Below are 21,681 nucleotides of genomic sequence, written 5' to 3'. Positions count from 1 at the left end.
TGGCAGCGTCAAGACTATTGGCTTAATGAAATTAACTGCAGGTCTGGAAAAAACAGATGTGTTTTTTTTTTTTTTTTGAAAAGCATTAGTTACAGGAGATTTTTTTTTTTTTTTGAAAAGTATTAGTTACAGGAGATGAAGCAGTCAGAGAATCTCTCATGCCAACTAAGTAAAACCAAAACCTCATTGAAGGCTGGAGCCAATACTTACCTTAAAGCTAAAGGAGTTTCTAGGAGAAGAGCTTGAACCGTACTGTTCAGTTTTTGCTAAGTTGCTATAATAATTGTCAACTTTGATACTGGCAGACTTGTTAGAAACTGGATCATCAGTTATTGGACAGATAAAATAATTGTCTTCATCATCACTATCAGCATTGAGATAATTTCCAGAGTTTGCTGTTGTTGATCTAGCATTATCAATCCCTTCCATACGAAAAATAAGGTCCTCGTCTGCCATGGTTGTGGGAGGTCAGTTTAACTCCTGCAATGATTAAAAAAGCCACTATTCCAACGCACATGCAAATGGAGGGAAGAAGCTAGGTGGGAGAGAAAAAAAAAAGAAAAATAATGAGTTATTAAAAGAGCAAATGTTGTGTGAAACTGATGTCAGCACACTGGCAGAAAAAAATAAATTTATTTGCATTTGGCTCTATGAAAATGATCCCCAAGTACCTACATGTGGTTTTGAACACCTCAGTGCTAGATCCGGCTCTCTAGAAGGCACTCAGTTTTTAAATTGCTACAGGACTGAGAAAAGAAGATAACCAAGTATAGAATAATACTATAAAATCTGAGGGATTGCAAACACCACCTGCTGCCTATGGCTGACATCTGTTAATGCTCCTGTCTCCTCTGAATATTTTTATTCTTCTTTATCTGAAATGCTGAGTTTCACAACACTGGTCTTAGAAACTCAAGGAAGTTTTAGTTCAAACACCACAGTCAGGTTTTAAAATATTTTCAGGACAAGTCTTCTCAAGGATATTGCATACAAATTAATAGCCAAAGGATTTAGGGAGTATTAGGACAACATAGAAAATTGTCCCACCACTGCCAAGATTTAAATTGGCTTTTGGCTCACATACAGACAACAGTCCACAGTGCAAAGCATGCTGCTGGAAGTGCAACGCAGGTTGCCCAGGCTACCCGGGACATCCTTAGGACAAAGTACAAAAGGGGCCAAGAAAGAAGGCCTGCCATTCCACTGCAGCTGCCCAAGCGCACTCACTAGTAGATTAGGGAGACAAGAGGAGGTATGTATAAGGGGTACCTCAGCCGTCCTATTTCTTATATTGTGACGAGATTTCAATTTAGACCAGTCTTGTGTGACTCTTCCAACTCCAACAATCCTCTTCCAACTCCAAAGACAGCAGATATGGCATTCTGCTCAACAGCATCAAGCCTCCAAGCTGTGTTCGCTTTAAGCATAGAGCTTAAAGGAAAAAAATATTCTCCCTGGTTAATAGTTCTTTTGCAAAGAAGTTTGAAAGCTTGATTTTGTCACTGATTATTTCAACTTTTAAGTAGCTTCCTGGATCCTGAGAGAATAGAATAGGTAGGGTTTGGCTTCTCCTGGGTTCTAGCTCCAAAGTAAACTAAGCATATTGAAAGTAAAGACAACAGTGCAAGACAGACAGGTCATGGCCTACAACTATTTCTAAGTCCAAAAGGTGACATTCTAGGTCAGTATTTCATTGAGGCACTCTGACACACTTAACAATGTTAGAGTAAACAATACAGGGAGTTCCATATGGGTATCAAAGCTGCAATTCTGCATAGACTCCCATCTTACCACAGCTTTTCCAAATTAGTGACACCACTTTCAGGGAGGCAGAGCACAGACACTGTAGTGCCCAGCAGGTCAAACAGACGTGTGTTATAAAAAAAAGATAGGTGAATCATGGAACTTTTTTCCCCTGGAGATCTTACAACAGGAACATGCCCAGCAGCCTCCACCCAAGAAACAGTTTGCGATGATTCAGCAGAACTCAAACAGAAATAAACCTCTACAGGCCTAATCTACAGAAGGCAACTATTGTGTCTTTCATACATTACCAGCCATACACATGCAAACAGTTTCCATTCTTACACACTTCACAGTCCAGAGCCATGGTGGCAGGGACTTTCAAAGAGAAGAGTTTGCCATTTTCTAGACCTATGAAGTCTCCCTCTTCCACCCCACAACACAGCTTCAGCAAAGACGCCTCTGAAACACAGGGGGGCAGGTGGCCATGACACCCCTGGAGGAGAGTAACATTGCACCTTCTGTGCAGGGGCTCATTTCAGTCCATCACCCGTAACACGTGCTGCCAAGCAGAAGGCTAGGGACATATGGCTGAGTAGGAAACTGGTGTTACCTGCCGGCACCCCGGCCTCCAGTTCAGCGTGGTGCCTTTGCTTCACAGCGCTTCTCTAGAGCTCAGGCTCCCTTTCCACATTGCTAGGCTACTTCCTGGATACTCTTGCACTTAAAGCACTTTTTTTCCTCTGAAGTCTTGTCCTTTTCCTGCTGAGCTCACTCACACAGCGAAGTACACATCTATGGAGGCTTCTAGGTATTGAGGAAAGTTGATGAAGGGCCAAAGTGGAGCAGGTCCATGATTCATCTAACACTAGCTGCTTCAAAGAGCAAAGAAACCTTCGCGGAACAGTAATCTGTCCCTATTCACGTGTTTTTCTAATTAGTGATAGTTCACATTATCTGAAACTCTGTTCTTTAGGTTTTAGAGTCATTTCCTGAGGTCTCCAACACCTGTTTGCCAAATTTAATGACTTTCTGTAATGACTTTAATACCCAATCACATCAAAAGCTCAGACCACGCTAAAGAGAACACAGACTGAAGTGAAACGACCTTTCGGCCACACACTTTTGTTAACTGTTTCTTCTATTGAGAGTACAACAACATACAACCGATTCCCCTATGACCATATCCTGCTTGGAGTTTTCCAGGTCACTCCACTGTTTCCTGTTGCATTTTTATTCAATGTTGAGGTCAATCAGCAAATCTGATCACAACCAAGCTGACAGCAAAGAACAGCATTGAAACCTGCCTTAATTCACCCCAGGGAGCTGAGCGATAGGAATGCTCTACTCTAGTCAGCAAAAGAAGGGACAACTGGAGCATCTCCAGCTACTTCTTAGTCACTGTTTCAGCTCAGACACAGCCCTCTGCCGCACTTCAGTGCAGGACAGGGGAACGGGAACCGCCCTGGAACAGAGAAGTCCCACCTTCTCTTGTAGGGAAGCATTAAAGCAAGAACGACCTCCCTCTCCCTGGTATTATACTAAATCCCTTTTGGTTTAATACATCAGCTAAAGCAATCTAGCAGGATACCTGTAACAGTAACAAGTAGTTTTTTCCTTTAAGAGACAAATCACTTTTTTCAGATTAACGTTCTTTTAAAATACAGATTTGAAATTTAACTTACACAACTATACAGGCTGTGCACCTTACAACATATTGTTGTCATCTTTATGAACTACAGACACAAAGCTAAATAACACTGTGCAGAACAACCCCACCGCTACGTTAACGTCCTGTAGCACGTTACAGAACTACTGCGCTTTCCAAACACCCAACTGACCCTTGTGAAGAAAACGTCTATTCTCATCTGTACCATGCACCAGCAAGAAAACAGGTTTAGTGAGTCAAAGTAACAGGTCTGATAAAAAACAAGACTAAAAAAAACAAAAACAGAAGTGTCTCAACTCACTGGCTACCTTTGACAAACCAGGTCTTACCAAGCATAAATCTTCTAATGAAAAGCCTTTACTTCAGGTCCCCTCCAGTGCGTCACTACTGCAAACACTGTGGCACAAATCACACCCAGTTTGTCTGCAAGCACAGCTGGGATAATGCATTGCATTAGCCAGAGAGAGTTAGAGAGCAATGATGCAAAATTCGCGAAGCAAACAGGAGAGTCCGTCTGCACCAGCTCAGAGAACGAAGTGTTTGAGACTCAAAACCCTGTGCAAGGAAACACACTGCAGCTTCAAACACACAAATGGCTTCTAGAGTTGCAAGCAGTAAAGCACAGGAACAACCCTTCTGAGCCAAGTCCACACTTCTGCCAGACACACGAACGAACACTACAATAGCGGTAGCCAAAATACACCGGTATTAAAGGGCAAAAGAGGAACTTTCAAGGTAACTTTAAAATGTCCCTCCATTGCCATCAAGAGCTCTGTTATTTCAACTGGCGCTTTAAATACTCTGAGCAATTAACTATCACCGACTTTTTGTAAGCGTTTACTCAGTACTCCACGTTGTTAATCAACCCCATGCTTTATGCATATTGAAGCGTTTGAAAAATTATCCTAACACCAGCAGCCCTCAAGGCCGCCAAAGGCCGCCGTGCGCTCAGGCAGCCCCGCGCCCGCCCCCTGGGCTGGTCCACAGATAGAAACGGGACGCCGGGACTTCCACACCGGGCGTGCCCTAAAACTAACTGCACTGCCCTGGAAACACATATGGATTAAACTGTTATCTCCAGGCGTACGTGCAGGAGTGCAGCCCAACTCAAAAACATCACGTTATCCATTACAGCTCACCGCAGAAGCTCACGCCTTGGCCGCCAGCCTTTTACATTCCCTAAGTTGCTCACCATTTTCTGCAATTAAAGCCACCCATGCCGCCCCCCGCTCTTCACCCCGCGACAGCTTTCGCGGGTCCGACCCCCCCAGACAGTGCCAGCCCCCGCACCGCAAAAGCGCCTACCGGGTCGGTGCCGCCGCCCGGCCCGGGGCAGGCGCGCGCGCAGCCGCCCTGCTGAGAGGAGGCGGGCAGCAGTCCCGCCCCTCGCCTCGCGCGCGGCCGCCGCCTTCCCGCCCAGCGCGCGGAGGGGCGGTGCCTGGCGCTCGCTTCAGCAGCCGGTCCTCAGCCCGCTGGAAGCCGAGCGGACGGAGGAGCGTCCCAGACACTTTTTTCCTGTGAGAAAAACGTTGAAAATTTGAGGAGAAAACCCCCGATTAGCACTGTTAGGTGTTAGAGACGGGGGAATCCCGGGCGAGAGGGAACAGGAGGCGTGCACAGAGTCTGCCCCTTTCACTGCCGTTGCATTTTGTATTCATGTAAATAATCCTCATTAGTGCTTTTTACTGTAAGCAGGGGTTACAAAACCAAGACGGAAGATGCGAGTACGTCCTTTGCAACAGACAGATGGTCTCTTGTGGCATGACAGACAGAAGAACGCGCGATCCCTGTGCTCTCCAAAGAGGGGAGGCCACACTGACAAATGCTGCTGCAATGCTAGTGCTGAGGTAATTTTCAGGAAGAAGATTACTAATACTTAATTAAAAACACACAGAGCAGGTGCTCTGACTCTCTGTCAGGAACACCCGCCTACCACCACCATTACTTACATATTAAACAGTAGCTTTCGCTTGGGGACTGGAGGGAGCAGTACTCTCTCAGGAACGCTGCCTACAATTTGAGGGTACCTGTATTTTGGCAGCGATTTCCAACACTATGCTGAGGGTGCAGCCCTCATGTGAGAGCGTAAAGTGGAGACTTGACTGAGCCGCTGTTTCACACTGCTTCCTACAGGCACATTTCTGGGTAGCCTCAAATTCCTGCAGAGTTTAAGCTCACATTAAAAACATTTACAATGTCTGAGGATTGTGCAGAAAACATCTGAGGTCCTATTCATCTGCCAGCTGCCAGTCACTGTTGTAAGTATTAACAGCTATCGAAAACGGAGTGCTTTTGCCCCATCAGCACCAGAACGTGGCCTCCCTGTTCCTCGGCCTGCAGGCAGCCCATCCCAGCGCCCCGGGGAGAGCTGCCCCTGGCAGGGCTGCCCTCGGGCCTGGGAAGAGGGCAGACTTGTCAAATTAAGTCTGAAGGCCTGGTGGAAGCCAGATGCTCGGTTCCCACTGCATGAAAGTCTGTTGATAATGCTTAAAAAAATCACCATCTGCTATCATAAGCTACTGATAGCGGTGGAATACCATTACCCTTGTGATACACGAGGACAACTGAGCAAGTCACAACAGTAACTGGCTTTAAACTCATGTAAATACGCAGCATCGTTTTGGACAGAAAGGGACCCACTGGCATATGGCAGTATTATGCTACATATCCTCATGGAGAGTATCCTGCTAGTTAGGGTATACAGTCTCAAGCTACGCATTTCTCATGCTTTTACATAAGCCAGCTCTGCTACCCTCATGCAAGGGTGTACTTATTTTCAGTTTTAAGTCTGGTGTTTCTCTTCTCTGTAATATTTTCTGAACAATCAGTGATGATAAAAAAGGATTGGATTAAATACTAAAGCAAGATGTATACTGAAATTACATATTAGATATTAGCCCCAAATTTCTGCATCTTCTAGTCTTAGTTTTATATTTAGATGTTGTCTATTATATCCTTAACACTCAAGGAATTTGATTCACATTTTTTGTTTGACAATATTTAAAATTAAATATAAAATGGCAACCTAGTGACCCGCAAGTCTAGTATATTACTCTTTAATTTAGTATGCTCAGCAATGCATATATATTTTTGCCAAGAGCACTGAATCTTGCAAAGTCCCAGTATGCTCATGTTAAACGAGGTTCTCTTTAGAAAATGCTGTTCTAGAGAACTGTGGGTTTTGAAAAAGGGAAGCACAGCCCAGGCAATACTGACTTTCAGAGCAATTTTGATCTGCACTAATTTGAAAATACAGATGAAAAATTGCCTGTAAATTAATTCTCTGGCAATTTGTGCCTACATACTCCTATGACAGTCCCTTTTACAAGGTAAATCCAGTTGGTCATAAACCTCACTTCAGCCATATGGTATATACATATAATATACATGCATTAAAACTTCCTAGAGCACCAGCGCATGGCTTCCTACAGGAAGAAGAGCAAGGGTAGACATACCTTCTCTGTATTATTTGCACAGTAATTAGTCCTGATGTTTTCATCTCTGTCCACAAAGTAATTATACAAATTCCTCCTGCAGACCTCTCAGAGTAAGAGAATTCATCTTTTCACTCACCAGTGACAGCTTGAATCTGGCTCTGGTTGCCAAACCCAACTCCCTTATTGAGGTGGACAGGCGAAGCACCCGTTTACACCATGCCCGAGCTCCGCAGCATCAGGTAAGTGAGGCACCAAGGCGGCAGGACAGCAAGCCGTATACGGCCCAGGCCACCGGCTGCCCTTTGTACCAGCCCCCGCAGCTCCACATTGAGCAGCACCGAGATAAAGGCAGCCAGCGGCCTCCCGTTTTGGGTGGGAACAGCGCAGCTGAGGACACAGTGCGGTGCCAAGTCGGCAGCGGGGTGGGAAGGCCGCTGTCCCGGCAGCCCTGGGGCCGGGAGGCGGCTGTCTCCCCGCGGGGAGCTGTGGGAGCAGGGAGGGGGGGTCCTGCCTGTGGGGTGGGGGCAGGCCGGGAGGTCTGGGCAGACCCGCTCTTGCGGCTGCCAAGGCCCCAGCGAAGGGCTACCCGCCACGGCGCGGCCACAGCAGGGACATCCCCGGGGTGGCGCATTCGCACACTCCTGAGGACAAGCTGGCGCTCTGCCGCTGCTGCTGCCGGCCAACAGGCCCCCGGGCAGCACCTTGCTGAGATGCCGGCCCATGCCTGCCAGCGACAAAGTACCCCGATGTCCGGGCCGCGGTTGAGGACGGGGCTGGCGAGGCCCCGGGGAGCCCGCGGGGCCTGGTGCGGGGTATGAGCCCCGGCGGTGCCACCGGCAGCCCCGGCCGTGGAGGCCGCCGCCGGCGGGCGGGGCAGCCGCGTGCGCTGTAGCAGCTGCCTTTCCCGTTGGGGCGGGCGCTGTGGCGGCGCCGGGACGAGTGGGCACCGTGAGGGGGTGGGTGGGGAGAGCCTCGGCGCCGCCCCCCTGAAAGAGGTCTGGCGGGCGGTGGAGTACGCAGGCGGTAGCGTGGCCGAGTGGTCTAAGGCGCTGGATTTAGGCTCCAGTCATTTCGATGGCGTGGGTTCGAATCCCACCGCTGCCAAGCTGTTTTGTCCCCGCGGCGGCGGCTCCTTTTCGCCGCCCAACCAGTGCGGCCACCGTGGCAGCGAACGAGGGTGGCCCCGAGGCGGGGGCTGGCCAGGCCGGGCACGGCGCCCCGCGGGCGCTTGGGGAGGGGCGAGGGGATCGCTAGTCACGGTCCCTAAAATTGAATTATAGAAAGTTGTGGTACGTACCAATGACCCCCTTGCCTGTTTTTTGGCTTAAAATCAGAAATACTGATTTTGGCAGTTCTGTGTTCGGGTTACTGCACCCTCAACCAGCAGGCCCTGCACCTACCCTTTCCTGCCTGTGCTGGACTGAGGCACCTGGAGTGAGGTCTGAGCGCTCTCACCTCCTGAATTCTCAAATCCATCTGTGATAACCACCCCCCCGACCTTGATTCCTCTAGCTCTCCTGTCTCATTCCTAGTCCTGTGCACTTTCCCAAGCTCACTCTTGCTGATTGCATCCTGCTCTTTATTGTTCCCTCCTCATGTTGCAAGCTGGAAAAGGTGCAGCAAGGAGGGAGATTTCTGTGATAAATCACAAGCAGGAGTGGTGGATGGGAGGGCATGTGGCTTTCCAGACCCTGTCCTTTTCAGTCCCATTTTATCTGAACAGTAATTATAAAAGCACATTGTTCACTAGCTACTGCAGGGGTTTACTCAGTACAACTGCTATACTTTAGAAATTAGGTGCAAAACCATAGTTGTACCTAAAGTTCAGCTGATAAGCAACTAAAATTTGTTAGTTGTTGTCCTCAGTAACTACAGGAGGTAAAGGAAGCAGTACAAAGATTAGTGCAACCCATAGTGGCTGATTCCTCTACTGTGACCTAAATGTACTTAAATAATATAACTTAGTAAATAACTTCCAATTTAACTAAAATACACAGTTTTGACTGGTGAAAAACCATACCTGCATGTATCTTCTAGGCCTGCAAGGTTGCTGTAACAGATGGCTCTGCACCCCAGGGGTAGGATGGGAAGCAGCTCCAGAACAGTCTGCACAGGACTGACTTCAGCGAGGTCTCAAGTACACGTTTATTTTCCCTCATATGCAGTGATACAGGTAATTCACAAAAGAAATTCGCAGTGTGAACTCCCTCTGTATGGGTGGTCTGTGTTATTTACAGTAATCTGTTCTGTCCATCCCTTTTCTTGTTCCTCTGTACCCCAAGGCAGTGAGCCATGGAAGCAGCTGTGGTCAATCTTTCTCCTTATTTTAGCCATTTTTCTTCACTGGTGAAACACTCCAGGCTGGCTGTAGCTCTTTCTGCAGGTTCTCGTTTACTTCCACAATCAATTTGGAAAGTTGTGTTTTTGGTGTGAAACAAACAGATGCAATAATTTTGATTACAGTGTTTCAGTGATTTGGCTGTAATCATTTACTGTATTTTAATTTCACTAATACAGCTACTGATATGTTACAATTTTGGTTTTAAGTCTAAAAATAACTGCCAGTTTATTGCATGGGGGCCAGTAACTATTGACATTAGAATGATCCGGGTAGCAGTGCTGTGACTGAGTACATGCAGTTTATGCAAATCAGTGTTGTGTTTCTTTAAAAAAATGCAAAACTGAAAGGGCATCAAAGCTTAAAGAAAGAAAGATTAAACTTAAACTAACAGTTAAAGTAAGAATAACTTTGAGGAAGATGTGATGATTCTGGGCTTCTGGTCTTGTTTTAATGTAATGGTCCACGGAATCAGCAAATGCAAACTTCTCTGGGCTGTATCCTAGCTGACTCCGAGCCTTGTCTATTCGAAATGTATGAGTTATAGAAATGTTCTGTACCTAAGACCAAAGAGTCAACATACAAAGATAGGAATACATAGGAAACGTATCTGTAAATGGTAGCAAAGACACAGTTAAAGGAAATGTAAAATAATAAGAAAAACCCACAACATTATATTAATGTGCTACTGACATGTCACACTATCTTTAAAACTGTCCACTCAAAAGGATAATCTTGAAAGCCCAAAGAGGCAGTAAAAGCTGCAAAGCAGAATCTTCTAGTCTTGAAAACATCAAAAAAAAAATGTTCCGCACTCTTGTTTATGTACTTAAGAAGGCAGATAAAAACCCTCTCTTAGGTGCCTAAATATCTTCAGAAATTAGGGCCCAACTGACCATCAAAAGCCATACACGATCCTGGGCCTTGGAAGGAAGGACCCGAAGCAGCCTCTCCCAGATTGCAAGCATAAACTCATATTTTTAAAGATTATGGTAACGAGCATAAAGTAGTACTGGGTGGATTTTACCTTTTACTAAATCTTAAATTGTACCTCAGTCTTAACATGTGTGTATGCATCCTGTGAGAATTAAGGAGAGTTTACAAATGAAGACTTTACCTCATTTCTGGTCAGCAGTGGAGACAGCTCAACAAATGGTTTCAGCATCAGATGAAGGTATTCCATTATCATAGCTGCATAACAAAAGATTTTTACTTGAGGTAAGAATAGTAAATTGCTATACTGTTATGATTTTGGCATATCTTGCACTGCATGTGATAGTGAAGGATAATTGCATTCCTGAGAGCTTACAGCACCATTACGAACATCGATAGGGCTACTTGCTCACAAGGGGGTGCATTTAATCTTAATAGTTCAGTCACCCTGAATTAAGGTGCTCATGTGAAAAGGGGTTGGAGGGCTGGTGACAGGTCTAGTGAAAAGGTCATGAGACTTCATAAAAAAATGTGGTAACAACAAAATACTCGGAGTTAGATTCTCTCTTAGCTGTGTGTGGGGGTTGATTGTGGAGAGAGCACGGGATACAGGAGAACAAGAAATTCACCCATGCAGCAAAGCAGATACTCTTCAGTGTATTTAATGAAGTCATAGATTTTTACACTTAACATTTACACTATTAACTCCACACAGTTATACATCTGTTAAGTCCTACATAAAACCTATTTTTGTGGGACTTAAATAACAGATCATTTTGGTTTCAACACACTGCATTGAGCTGAACTTCACCCATAACTGCTGCACACTAGATGAACGCACAGCGTATTATTTTTATAACTGAAAATTGTAGGCAAATTTAAAAAAAACCCGAAACATTATATTGCATTTAGGAATGAGGGTAGTGTGGATAGGAAAGAGAAATGTTGATAAAATATTTTTACCTGATGCATAAACTAAGGAGGTAGGAATACGTATCCATGGTTTACTGTAACCTAATCTTTCAAACTGAAAGAAATTTTAAAAGCAGTGAAAAAAACAGAAACCTCAAACAAGTTTTAAAGTTTCAATACCGAAGATATTTGTGGAAGTATTTGCTGATGAAAGAGAAAAAAACATCATTGCTGTTACTATTTGAGTTTTAATTTTTCAGGGGATTCCAGTTAAATGTCACATGCAGACACTATGTAATTTTCAAGTGAGAGTCTCAAAAAAAAAAAAAAAAAAAAAAAAAAAGAGAAAAGTTTATAATAATTGATCAAAATGTCACAGTGGGCTGATACCTAATTTAACATTGTGACATATTTATGAGTTTGAGCCCACTGTTAACAATAAAATGATCTTTTGAAAAGTATGTATATTGCAGATTAATAATTAGGATTTATATTTTTTGTCCACCCAAAATAGCAACCATTAACAAATGTATGCCCAAGAAATGAAGATAATAGCAACTCAAAAGAGGATAATGGTTTAGATGGTTCTTTGATCTCAGCGAAGACAGTTGCTTTAATGCATTATTTTAGGTAGGCTTTGTTACAGCACTAATCACACAGACCTTCAATCAGGAATTAAATCTACATTCAGAACGGAACTCTTACACCCTAAGCAAACATACCAAATGTAATATGTGCACAAAAGTTGGAGTTGTTTACAGACAAAGAAATGAATGTATTTGGAGATAAAGTAGATATTGTACATACAAGTGGAGTTAACCATTCAAAAAGGTTGAATTTTTCACCATCATTAATGAAATACACCTGGCCACTCTGTTAAAGAGGTAGAGAAGAGACAAATTAGTAAAAATAACACTGCATATATATATTGACTTCTTTATCTCACTCCTTATGAATAGCTTAAAAATAATACAGCAATATAAAATAAGCATGGATGTACATACAAGCCAACAAACTATCTACATGTGTTACTGAAATTGTTGGACAAGTGGTTTATGTGATTAACATGCCGTGGTACAATTTATTACAGATGTGCCTATACAGAATGGCTATATTGACTATACAGAGGTTACCAAATGCACTGAAAGTGGTGCCGTATCTAACTTGTGCTGTTGACACATAGTCAGCAAATGGTGGGACATGTTCTGCTCTCAGTCTAGTTAAGACTCACTGAAATCCATAAGACTCCATCTGTGTAAGCTAGGCCTAAGTTACCTCTTTCCCTTTTGCTTTTAGGGTTTTAAAAAAAGTAGTTTAATCTACTTTGAAAATCTTTGTAATACGCTTTAAGGGTAGTGCAAGTAAGATCAAATAAAAAACTGTGTTTACAAGGAGGAAAACAATTGCAACTATTTTTGAAATCAACGAATCCAAATAAAATGTGCTTTTATTTGCATGTGGTGTGGAAAGAACTGATGATCACATTTCAGAACATTAAGTCTGGATCTATATACAGGGGAACAGGGGATAAATCTGCCTGAACATCCGACATGGCAAACGTTCTTCGCTCATCTTCCAGAAATGGCAAATATTGTATTACAAAAATGCAAAGATGGACATATTCTTACAGAACTGAATATTCCAACTCTTAACACACTGCACAGCCAATGCTGCCAGGTCCCATGCTGTTCATACCACATTTGTCAATTAAAACCAGAGGCAGCAACATAAGCTAAACGACCATAACCCATACATTAATTACTGCTACTGCAGTAGTTACTATAGTACCGGACACAGTGGCAGGATCCACTGTCAGATGAAAACCAGTGCTTTTATTGTTTACTTACAGCTATGTAGTTCTTTTCAGGGGTGAGAGCCTCAGCAGCTAGAATTTGAGCTTGTACCAGATTCTCTGCGTGCACCCAGTTCATTTTAGCAGAAGGATCCCCAAACTTGAAGCTAAGCAGCCCTCTCTCAATATTCTTCTGTAGACATAAACAAGCATGAAACCAAAGCAAAATGGGTTTTAAAATGAGGCACAGTGCACTTCCTTGTCCAACTAAATGTAGGCTTGTCACTAGTTAAAAAAATTACATGGATCCATTAAAAAGAATCAAGAGAAGTGCAGAGAGCTCTAAAAATATTGCTCCTGAGGAAGGACTGAAGAACGTATTGAACACAATACATCCTGAATTTACAAAAAATACAAGTCTCTTCTAAGGATAAGTAAAATACTGTACGGAAAGGCAAGATACAGTTCTGAATGGATCAAAAGTATTCACAAAAGTGGATCACATTTAACTTCAGCACATTTAGCTTTGTCTGGGAAAAAATGGAATGTAGTGGTAGGTGTCACATTTTTCATTTAACAGGTACCTTTTAGAAACTGCAAAATTTGACGGTTGCATCATGCCTTAAAATGGGCATAATAAATAAGCTTTAAGTCTTAAATGGAAATTTTAAAAGACGATATTTTTTTGGGGCTAAAAAAAACATCTCAGGTTTAACTAAAGTGACATTGCCATTCTTAAAAGTTATTTTATTTAGAAGATGATAAAGTATATTTTACTTCAATATAATTCCCTACCTCAGCCACAAAACAAAAATATTTATTATGTGGTAAGCTTGAATCTATTCTTTCCTCAAAGCTGTGCAAAACTTTATATTGTACTGATAAAATATATTGTATATTGTATATATTTATATTGTACGGATAAAATAACTGACTCACATAATTCTACATGGATCATATTCTAAACACTGTACTAGTCCTACAATTTAAAAGACAGCAAGTGAAAAAGAGTAAAACATAAGCACCTTAGCTGTTTGCCCTTTAGTAACCCACTGTACCAGAAGGTGCTTCTGACTCCTTAGCTTGTTTCACTGGATAGTGAAAGCTGTTAATAGTTGAGACTGGAAATATGATATTTTGCCATGTCTCTTTTCATTAATATTTAAAACCATTTGGTATAAGTTGCATGCAAACAGACATTTGAAATATCTGAATCTTATAGTAAGCATTACATAATAAAGCTGGACTTACAAGTGTTTGTATTTCAAAAAAAAAAGCTTTTTAAATGTACTGTACATTCTTTACAGATATAATATACTGCCTGTTAACAAAAGTTATAATATCCTCAACAGGCAATTGAATTGTTGAATTGCTGCCCAATAAGAAGGTCAGTCGATTTATAACACAAATAAGTGATGCTGTCATATATCATAGACAATCCTGCTGATTAACAAATTAAAATACATACTGCTAGCCTTGGCAAGTGTCTTTGCTCTTCTGGTCCATAGATTCCCGGTGGGCGGAGAACACATGTATAGAGTATTCCACCTCCTAGAAGAATTGATAAGACCATTCTTAAATGACTTTCGCGTGACTACATTATATCTTTATTTGTATGAAACAAAGACTGTGGTAGCAGAACTTACTCTGAAATAAATTAGCTTAACCATCTTACAAAATAATACATACCAAAAGGTGTTGCATTAGTAGTTGGATATTAAGTTGGCAGAATCAGAACATGCAAAATAGCAAGGTAAGATTCAGAGAAGTCCTGCCAGCGTAGTTGTATTCCTAGCAATTACTAGGAAAAACATGCAAAATCCTCAATCCTGCTATGGTACAGAATCAAAATGGGGTGTTTGGAAGGCTGACTGGTTCTAATTTCATTGACAAATGCAAAACTGTGTATTGCTCCTAAAATAAAGAGCACCTTTGATGTGAAGAGCTGCTGAGAAAAGAGGAAATAAGGAAAAAACCCTTTATTTTTTAAACAAAATAATTCTGTTGGGATGGAATGCCCGTGAATTACTTTATATCTCTTTATAGCCCTCTGCAAGTATCAAGTGAAGAGTCTTTTCTTTAACTTGTCTACAGCTAAATTTAGCTCGGTATCACCTGGTCACATAGAATCACGTTGCACTTTACATTAATTTGTTTTACACTGGCAGTTATAGTATCTCACAGGTGAGCTTAAGTATTCAAGTGTATAACTGGCTTCCTCAACATGGAAAACTTTGGGAAACACTAATAAATAATTCCAGGCCGTAGTATCAGGTGGCTTCTTCAGATTTTAACTTATAACTGGGGGGAGAGGGGGGTAACAATTTAAATCACCATTCATGTTTTACTTATGTTGCATAATACAGTGACATGAAGCACTTGGTTTTGTTTAATTTATAGCTGTCTTCATCTTTTCAATTAACATACCGAACTCATTGCTACCATGCTGAAACCTTTTACAAACACTATGGGAACTACAAACAATTAAAAGTGATTTTTAAGTTAAAATATTTTCCTTTGTGAGAGGGCGTAGATAACTTGATTTCATAATTGCTGGACAATCTTGTCCACTAAGGATTGATACAGGATATTAGCGAGAACAAGAAGACGAGGAGTAAATTCCACTATGAATTCATGCTAAGACAAAAATACCTGCTAGTGGAGTTCCATTAGCTGCTAGTACCATTTGTTCTGCAATTGATTTTGTTCTGGAATAATGATCAACATGCTACAGAGAAAAAGCAAATATGTTTTTATCTATTCTTGAAATGACAAGGCAGAGGGGCATCCCTTCTCCACTAGTTCTTGCTTAGCAGATGGAAATAAATACCTCAAAATACAAAAGCCATGGGGTATTAGTTTAGGATAAGACACATACATATTGCTAAGGTAAGTGAGCATTCTTGTTTATGCAAATCCAGGTAACTAATTTCAGCACATTTGAGAAGCAATAAATATATGTATGCTTTGAATGCTGCCAAGAATGTAACTGATCACTACTTTGTAATCTGGATTTCTTTTTCAGGTAACGGAAAAGTCAAAAGCCAAGTTTTGAAGACATTACGATTGGTCCGAACTATCCTGTTCACTGTCTCAGAGAAAATATTTGATATATTATTCAAAATATTATTTAATATTTTCTCTATCTGTCTTTACTTCTTGAAAGACTGTGAAGTACTTAATTGACAGAGGAGGGACACAAAAACCAACTGTGTATGCAAACCAAGCAGAAGTACTTTCTCCTTTTTGAGTGCAATAAAACCATCTAAAAATAGGCAGCTTTACCATATCAGCTTTATATTGAATATATGCCATCTTCAATAAGGGAGAAGCAGAAAATCATATAAATAATAAATGGCTAAAGAGGCACCAAGCTGTATAACACAATCCCTATGTGCAGGTGGAATTTCATTAATTTTAATGGGACACTGTATGAGTTATTTTCCAAAATCAAGACCTTGATAGGAAACAAACAAACAAAAAAATACTGCAAAGCACATTAAACTGATATGTCAAGGTTGTGAATAGAATTTCTTTCTTTGCACTGGATTCTGGCATCAGGCAAAACATTGTCATGAAAACTCCAGGCTTTTTCAGGAACAAGAAAGTAAACAAAGAGGAAACGTAAAAATATAATACAACCAGGGTACCTTTTCTATAGGAAAATATGGCACCGTTTCCTCATCACCATCTTCAATAGGAAGCCCTCCAAACACCACATTTACTGTACTGGTGTATATCAATCTAGTGATGTTCCTTTGTTTGCAGGCTGCAGCAGTATATAAAGTAGGTTAGTTTAGCGGAAACTGAAACAATATGGAAAAAAGTTCATATGAGCTATTTCTGAGAAACTGTCCAATCTTAAAAGAGCAAATCCTTCCATTTTACGATTGGGTGATTTAAAATGTAAAGCATATTTAAAAGGAACTCAGCAGTGCAGAACCAACTGCTTTATAACCTGGCACATTCTCCTTTGGATGCTGTAAGCTAACACAGTGCCTTTGGGAGGGCTGCTGCCAGCCTGCCGAGACAGGCCACAGCTCCAGGTGGCTACAAGTCCATCTGCTTCAAGGGCCGCCCCTACCTGTGCGCGAGCTATTGGATAGCAACGAGGTTTACTGCTACAGAATACACATGGAAACAGCTAACTCCTTACATCAATACGGATTCTGACATCAGGTCAAAGGTGATTACGAAAAGCTGAAGTAGCTGAACTACAGCGCTGGCTCTCATATGACACCCCCTAACAGAATCAGGCATAAAAAACCCCAGTGACAAGTTTCCTCATCTTCTGACAAAAATGTAAAGTATTTGGTAAAAAATAGTGTGTGCCATAAAACCCAAATGGCTTTTTCTAAGTGGCATAATCTTTTGATGTGCTATACTAACACCCGATGGCAAGGTTAGATACATACCATCAATGATGAATCTTGTTCCATTAATGTTTACAGTTTCAATCTCTTCCTTGTGCAACTAGGAAAATAAAGAAAAAAAAAGAAATTGTGCATTTTTAAATAATAATACATTTTTAATTCAATAGGGGCATGTTATAAATGTGTAACGGGTTTAGTGCTTTGATTATAAAAAAGAGCATTTAGACCGCCATTTCAGACTTCAAGAAGTCAAATCATGATTTTTAAACTACACCTGTATTTTTCTTCTATTTACAGACTAGCCTGCTTGAAGCAAAGAGAATCACGGTGCTTCTGAACACACGTTTCCAGTGATTATACATCTTGCAGCAATATGTTAAATATCCGTGTTTCAGTAGCACTTCAATGACCAATTCCAAGTAGGCATTGCTCAATTGCAAAGACCTTGAATGAGCTACTGTATCCAGATAATTACTAAAGTTCCTTTTATTAAATAAGGTAAGAAGGGGTCTGTGTGTGTTTGTAATTCTAATCATAAAAATTGTGGCTCAGAGTCCTACATCAGGTACATCCTTGCAGCTTCTTACAGCTTTTTACATTAAGACTTGAAATACAGCCATTGTTATAATTTAGTTATATAAAATAATTTATAATCTAGTTCAGGTTTTATTCCTCCCAGTGACATTACACCTTGGAGTTCCATGTGAAAGATTTAGGGAAGGATCAGGATTTTGGAGGGAACCAGCCTCCCTCGTCTTTCCTTTTGTCCTCCCACTATTCCAGAACTCTTCAATGCCATTTCCAACTCAAAAGCCTGCCCAGGATGCTGGCGGAGCCTCTAATGGGAAGGAAATAATTTCACAACTAGGAAAACAGTACTATAAGCAGACTGCTTGCAGCTGGCACACCAGTTTGCACAGAGCAATTTACCAAAACAGCATGGAGGTGGATTCAGGCTCTCAGGATGATTCGAAGAGATAAAATCTAACCTGCAGTGTTACAGTATCAAGTCTCTCATACTCAGTGTGGGCAGTCACAGAGGAAAAAGCAAAACTATTTGGACTCACTTGCTCTCTTCCTGACATTCCATATGAAGCTACGTGAAACACACAGTCAGCCCCTTCACAGGCTGCAAATATGGCATCATAATCCCTGACATCTGCCTGTAATACATAAGAAAAGATATTTGGACTTGAAATCAAAGCTGCAGGTTAGCATTTGTCATATAGTGGGTTAGCACAGATGGAATCCATGTACATAAATGTACTTACTGTACATCCTGGGACTGAAAACTAGACCCATTTCAGTACTTGTTGATAATCATACTTTTCTTTGATAGAACTCGAAGGACTTTAAAAACATTTGTTAAGCCTCATAATAACCCTATGTTAATTCTACAGGTGATTAAACTAAGGCACAGATGAGGGCAGCGACCTGAGGCGTACTTCGGAGTCAGGACGTGAAGCACATTACAGGTTTCATTGTTTTCTTTATTTCAGATATACTAAAATCAGTTGACCAAAAATTATGTGGGATATCCACACAGTTAAAACAGCTCTTGAAATTTGCAATAATTTGCAATTAGGTATTTGGATTCTGTGAAAACTACTAAGACATTATGGAAAAGGCAAATGAACGAGCTTCAACTGTTGTGAAAAATATAATTTATCATACCTGGATACACACTATTCCATCGGGAATTTCCCAGATAGGCTTGTGTATGTCATACAGAACAACAGAAGCTCCTGCCTTGGCAAGAGCACATCCCAGCTTGTAGCCAAAATAGCCTCCGCCTCCTGTCACCACTGCTCTCATACTTTTTTCATGCAGTGCTCCAGCATTGCCGGTCACTTTGGAGTTAGAGATTTGGCACCAAGGTGTTGCTATCCCACTCAGGCTAAGTTTTCTGTCAGTGAAATACTGTCTTCTATTACCAGACACATGTAACAATCTCTCTTCCATGTTGAAAATTGCTCCATAGCGCTCCTGGATGCAGACGATTCCAGTGAGTTTCATGTTAACAAGCTCTCTTCACAGCAGCAGAGTTTTACTTTAATGCAACCTGTTTCAGAGAGATAAAGACAAAAGCAAAACACTAGCTACAAAATTTTGAGATTTCAAAGATTTCCTTTAAAAGGCCCATTTAAATTTTCGGGTTAAGATAGTTTAAGAGTTTGTTTAATCATAAGTTTTGCATTTTACAAGCATTTAAAATGTTTGTATACTATATTAAAGACAGCATCCTGAAAACAAATAATAAAGGTTGCACATTAAATACTTATTTCCAAATGGTATCCAGAATCATACAAGAAAAACTAAAAAAAAAAAAAATCTCCCTAAGGCAGAGTACATGATTTCAAATGTTTTCCACAAATGAGCCAAAATTAGAGTAATGGTACAGACCATAATTTTTTATTAGCAGAAGAGAAATTGCCACCTGTGTGAAACGCATCCCCTGGTATTAGTTCAATTCATTCTGGCCTGCGTCACAAGCTCAAAGGTGGCCTTTAGGGGTCAGGTGTGATACAGGGCCATACCTGAATTTGAAATCTTGAACTGTCAGGGAAATTCTAAAGATGAACAAATTGCATTTAAGTTTCTGTGCTTAAAAAACAAGCAAGCAGGGACAAGTAGAACAGCAGCAGAACAAAACGTCCCCTAGAGCAAAAGAAATCCTTAATGCTTCTGCCACTTGTCGCTGGTTTATCACAAAGATGGATGGATATCTGAGAAAAGCTGTACTTTCAACTCCTTTCTAACTAGCAGCAGCTGAACGTCAATCAAGAATATGCTGTGCTTTCATCATTGGCGGTGATGGAGTTGAGATATATGAGGATTTCAGAGGGAAAGAGGAATGTCTGATACTTACTTTTTATCTTGAGAAGGTGTATCGGAGAACAAGGCTATCAAATCCCTCACTTGGAGGGGAATTAGAATAATTGCTATGTGACAGAAAGGGTCAATGAGTACATTGAGAAAAAAGTAATAGTGAATCATTTCTTTCTTAAATGTGGAGGTTCTTTCCCATCTGTGCAACGGTCAAGGGTTCATCGCTGTCAGACAAGGCATTTTAGAGGCTGTAGCTACCGATTTCCTTAGTTACCCACGTCGCTGCGCCGCTATAAAAGATTAAAAGCCACCCGAGCTCCCGCAGGTATTCTCGGCATCTCACTTGCAAATTTGCCGGGGACAGGACGCGGCCAGGGCAGGCGGGGCCGCCCGCCCAGGGATCCCGCGCTCGGCCCGGCGGCTCCGCGCCCCCCGCCGCCCCCGGGGCCGCTCGGCGGGGCCGCCCGGGCCGGGGCGCGGGCAGCGGCTCCGGGAGGTGCCGCCGCACGGCGGGAGACTTGTCCCGACCGGGCGCTCCCCGCCGCCGCGGGGGCGGCCCTTCCTGCCGGCATGGGCCGCTCCAGGCTCCTTGAGGTCCCGCAGCACCCCCGGGGGCCCACTCGTCCCGCAGCATCTCTGGCATCCCACTGCACACAGGCTCCCGCAGCCCCCCCGGGTCCTGCTCGTTCCACAGCCCCCCTGGGGGTCCCGCAGCACCCGCGGGCTCCCACTCATCGTGCAGCACCTTTGGAATCCCGCAGTCTTCCTGGGATGTTGCACATCCCACAGCATGCCTCGGATTCTGCTCATCCCACAGCATCCCTGGGATCCGAGAGCATCCCACAGCATCCTGTAGTGGCTCTTACCTCCATGTGTCTTCATACCGCCACGACCTCTGCATCCTGTCGTGGCTGGGGCTCCGTCCACACTGAGGTACCTGTTGAACAGGTTGTTCAGGAAAAACACACCCTCTCCTGATTACCGTTTGGATAGTCGGTGGTGGGACATGGCTTAGAGAGATGCAGAGCACCAGAAACACCTGCAAAACAGCAGGAATCCCCAAAGAGGAAACATAATGATAAAAAAATAGACACTAAAATCCCTGCTCTCCTCAGCTGGCAGTCGGTCTCTGTTCAGCTCTGTGGTCACTCGTGCCTGGGAGGATGTGAAAAAGGTCAGGAGCTGCAGAATTTCAGAGTTACCCTTTCCACACAAAAATTAACCTTTGAACACATTTACCTCTTCCGTTATAGGTGTGCAATGTCTGAATGTTCATATGAAATTTCAATAATTTAAAGACACACTTGCAATTATGTTAGAGCAAAAGTAACTCAAACGATAGCCAGCTTAAACTAAGACTCAGTAAAGACTGACAGAAATGAGACAGCTGGCTACTCCAAACTGGTACTAAACGTTGTCTTAAAACTTCAAACACTGTATTTGTAATAATGATAAATCAATTGAATGAAGAAGTTAGTATTAATCAGTACCGTTGTAACAGTATTGTAAAAAGCATCTTACCTGAAATAACAAATCAGAGGTATGGCATTACAGGACTGGAATGGTGGGACTCCACGGGGACTTGCAACCACAAAGCCAGCAAATTCCTCGGTCAGTCCTTACTGAGGAGCATCCCAAAAAAGGCCACAGCCTGC

At 42.3% G+C, this 21,681-nt stretch overlaps 2 protein-coding genes and 1 non-coding gene across 13 annotated transcripts in view; 1 reads left to right on the top strand and 2 right to left on the bottom strand.

Annotated features, from left to right (window-relative positions):
- EEF2K (eukaryotic elongation factor 2 kinase) overlaps positions 1 to 7,677 on the bottom strand; it is a 30,974-nt gene extending 23,297 nt beyond the window's left edge. For 4 of the 11 annotated variants that reach the window (XM_054211462.1, XM_054211470.1, XM_054211471.1 and 1 more), the window contains exons 1-2: positions 4,718 to 4,847; positions 211 to 535 (exon numbers count right to left, since the gene is read on the bottom strand). In XM_054211462.1, coding sequence (XP_054067437.1) covers positions 211 to 456 — 246 coding nt within the window. In that variant the 5' untranslated portion in view covers positions 457 to 535; positions 4,718 to 4,847. Of the gene's footprint in view, positions 1 to 210; positions 536 to 1,269; positions 1,432 to 2,356; positions 3,696 to 3,741; positions 4,583 to 4,717; positions 4,848 to 6,985 lie in introns of those variants that run through there. The other 7 variants (XM_054211466.1, XM_054211464.1, XM_054211463.1 and 4 more) reach the window with 7 other exon arrangements.
- A 194-nt stretch (positions 7,678 to 7,871) lies between these two features.
- TRNAL-UAG (transfer RNA leucine (anticodon UAG)) lies at positions 7,872 to 7,953 on the top strand. Its single transcript has one exon. It is a non-coding gene; the product is annotated as a tRNA-Leu (tRNA).
- Positions 7,954 to 9,498: 1,545 nt separating this feature from the next.
- Positions 9,499 to 19,213, bottom strand: LOC128914037 (putative short-chain dehydrogenase/reductase family 42E member 2). Its single transcript, XM_054212561.1, has 11 exons — positions 18,872 to 19,213; positions 18,265 to 18,360; positions 17,240 to 17,297; positions 16,475 to 16,593; positions 15,477 to 15,552; positions 14,293 to 14,375; positions 12,880 to 13,017; positions 11,840 to 11,905; positions 11,084 to 11,147; positions 10,305 to 10,378; positions 9,499 to 9,747 (listed from the first exon to the last, which is right to left on the bottom strand). The coding sequence occupies exons 1-11, from the start codon at positions 19,211 to 19,213 to the stop codon at positions 9,499 to 9,501; spliced, it is 1,365 nt and encodes a 454-aa protein (XP_054068536.1).
- Between the last annotated feature and the right edge of the window lie 2,468 nt (positions 19,214 to 21,681).

The sequence above is a fragment of the Rissa tridactyla genome, chromosome 8, assembly GCF_028500815.1.
Source record: "Rissa tridactyla isolate bRisTri1 chromosome 8, bRisTri1.patW.cur.20221130, whole genome shotgun sequence".
Lineage (NCBI taxonomy): Eukaryota > Metazoa > Chordata > Aves > Charadriiformes > Laridae > Rissa > Rissa tridactyla.
Note: the sequence above shows the minus strand (reverse complement) of the source record. Positions and strands in the feature narration are given on the sequence as shown.

Bases quoted from the DNA above. Each gene is read 5' to 3' on its own strand.
- LOC128914037 (XM_054212561.1), bottom strand. From the start codon at position 19,213: ATGAAACTCACTGGAATCGTCTGCATCCAGGAGCGCTATGGAGCAATT. The intron at 11,148-11,839 runs GTATGTACAATA...AATTTCTTTCAG, and splicing joins TTGAATGGTTAACTCCACTT to TTTGAAAGATTAGGTTACAG. The intron at 9,748-10,304 runs GTAAAGTCTTCA...CTTTGGTCTTAG, and splicing joins CACTGCTGACCAGAAATGAG to GTACAGAACATTTCTATAAC.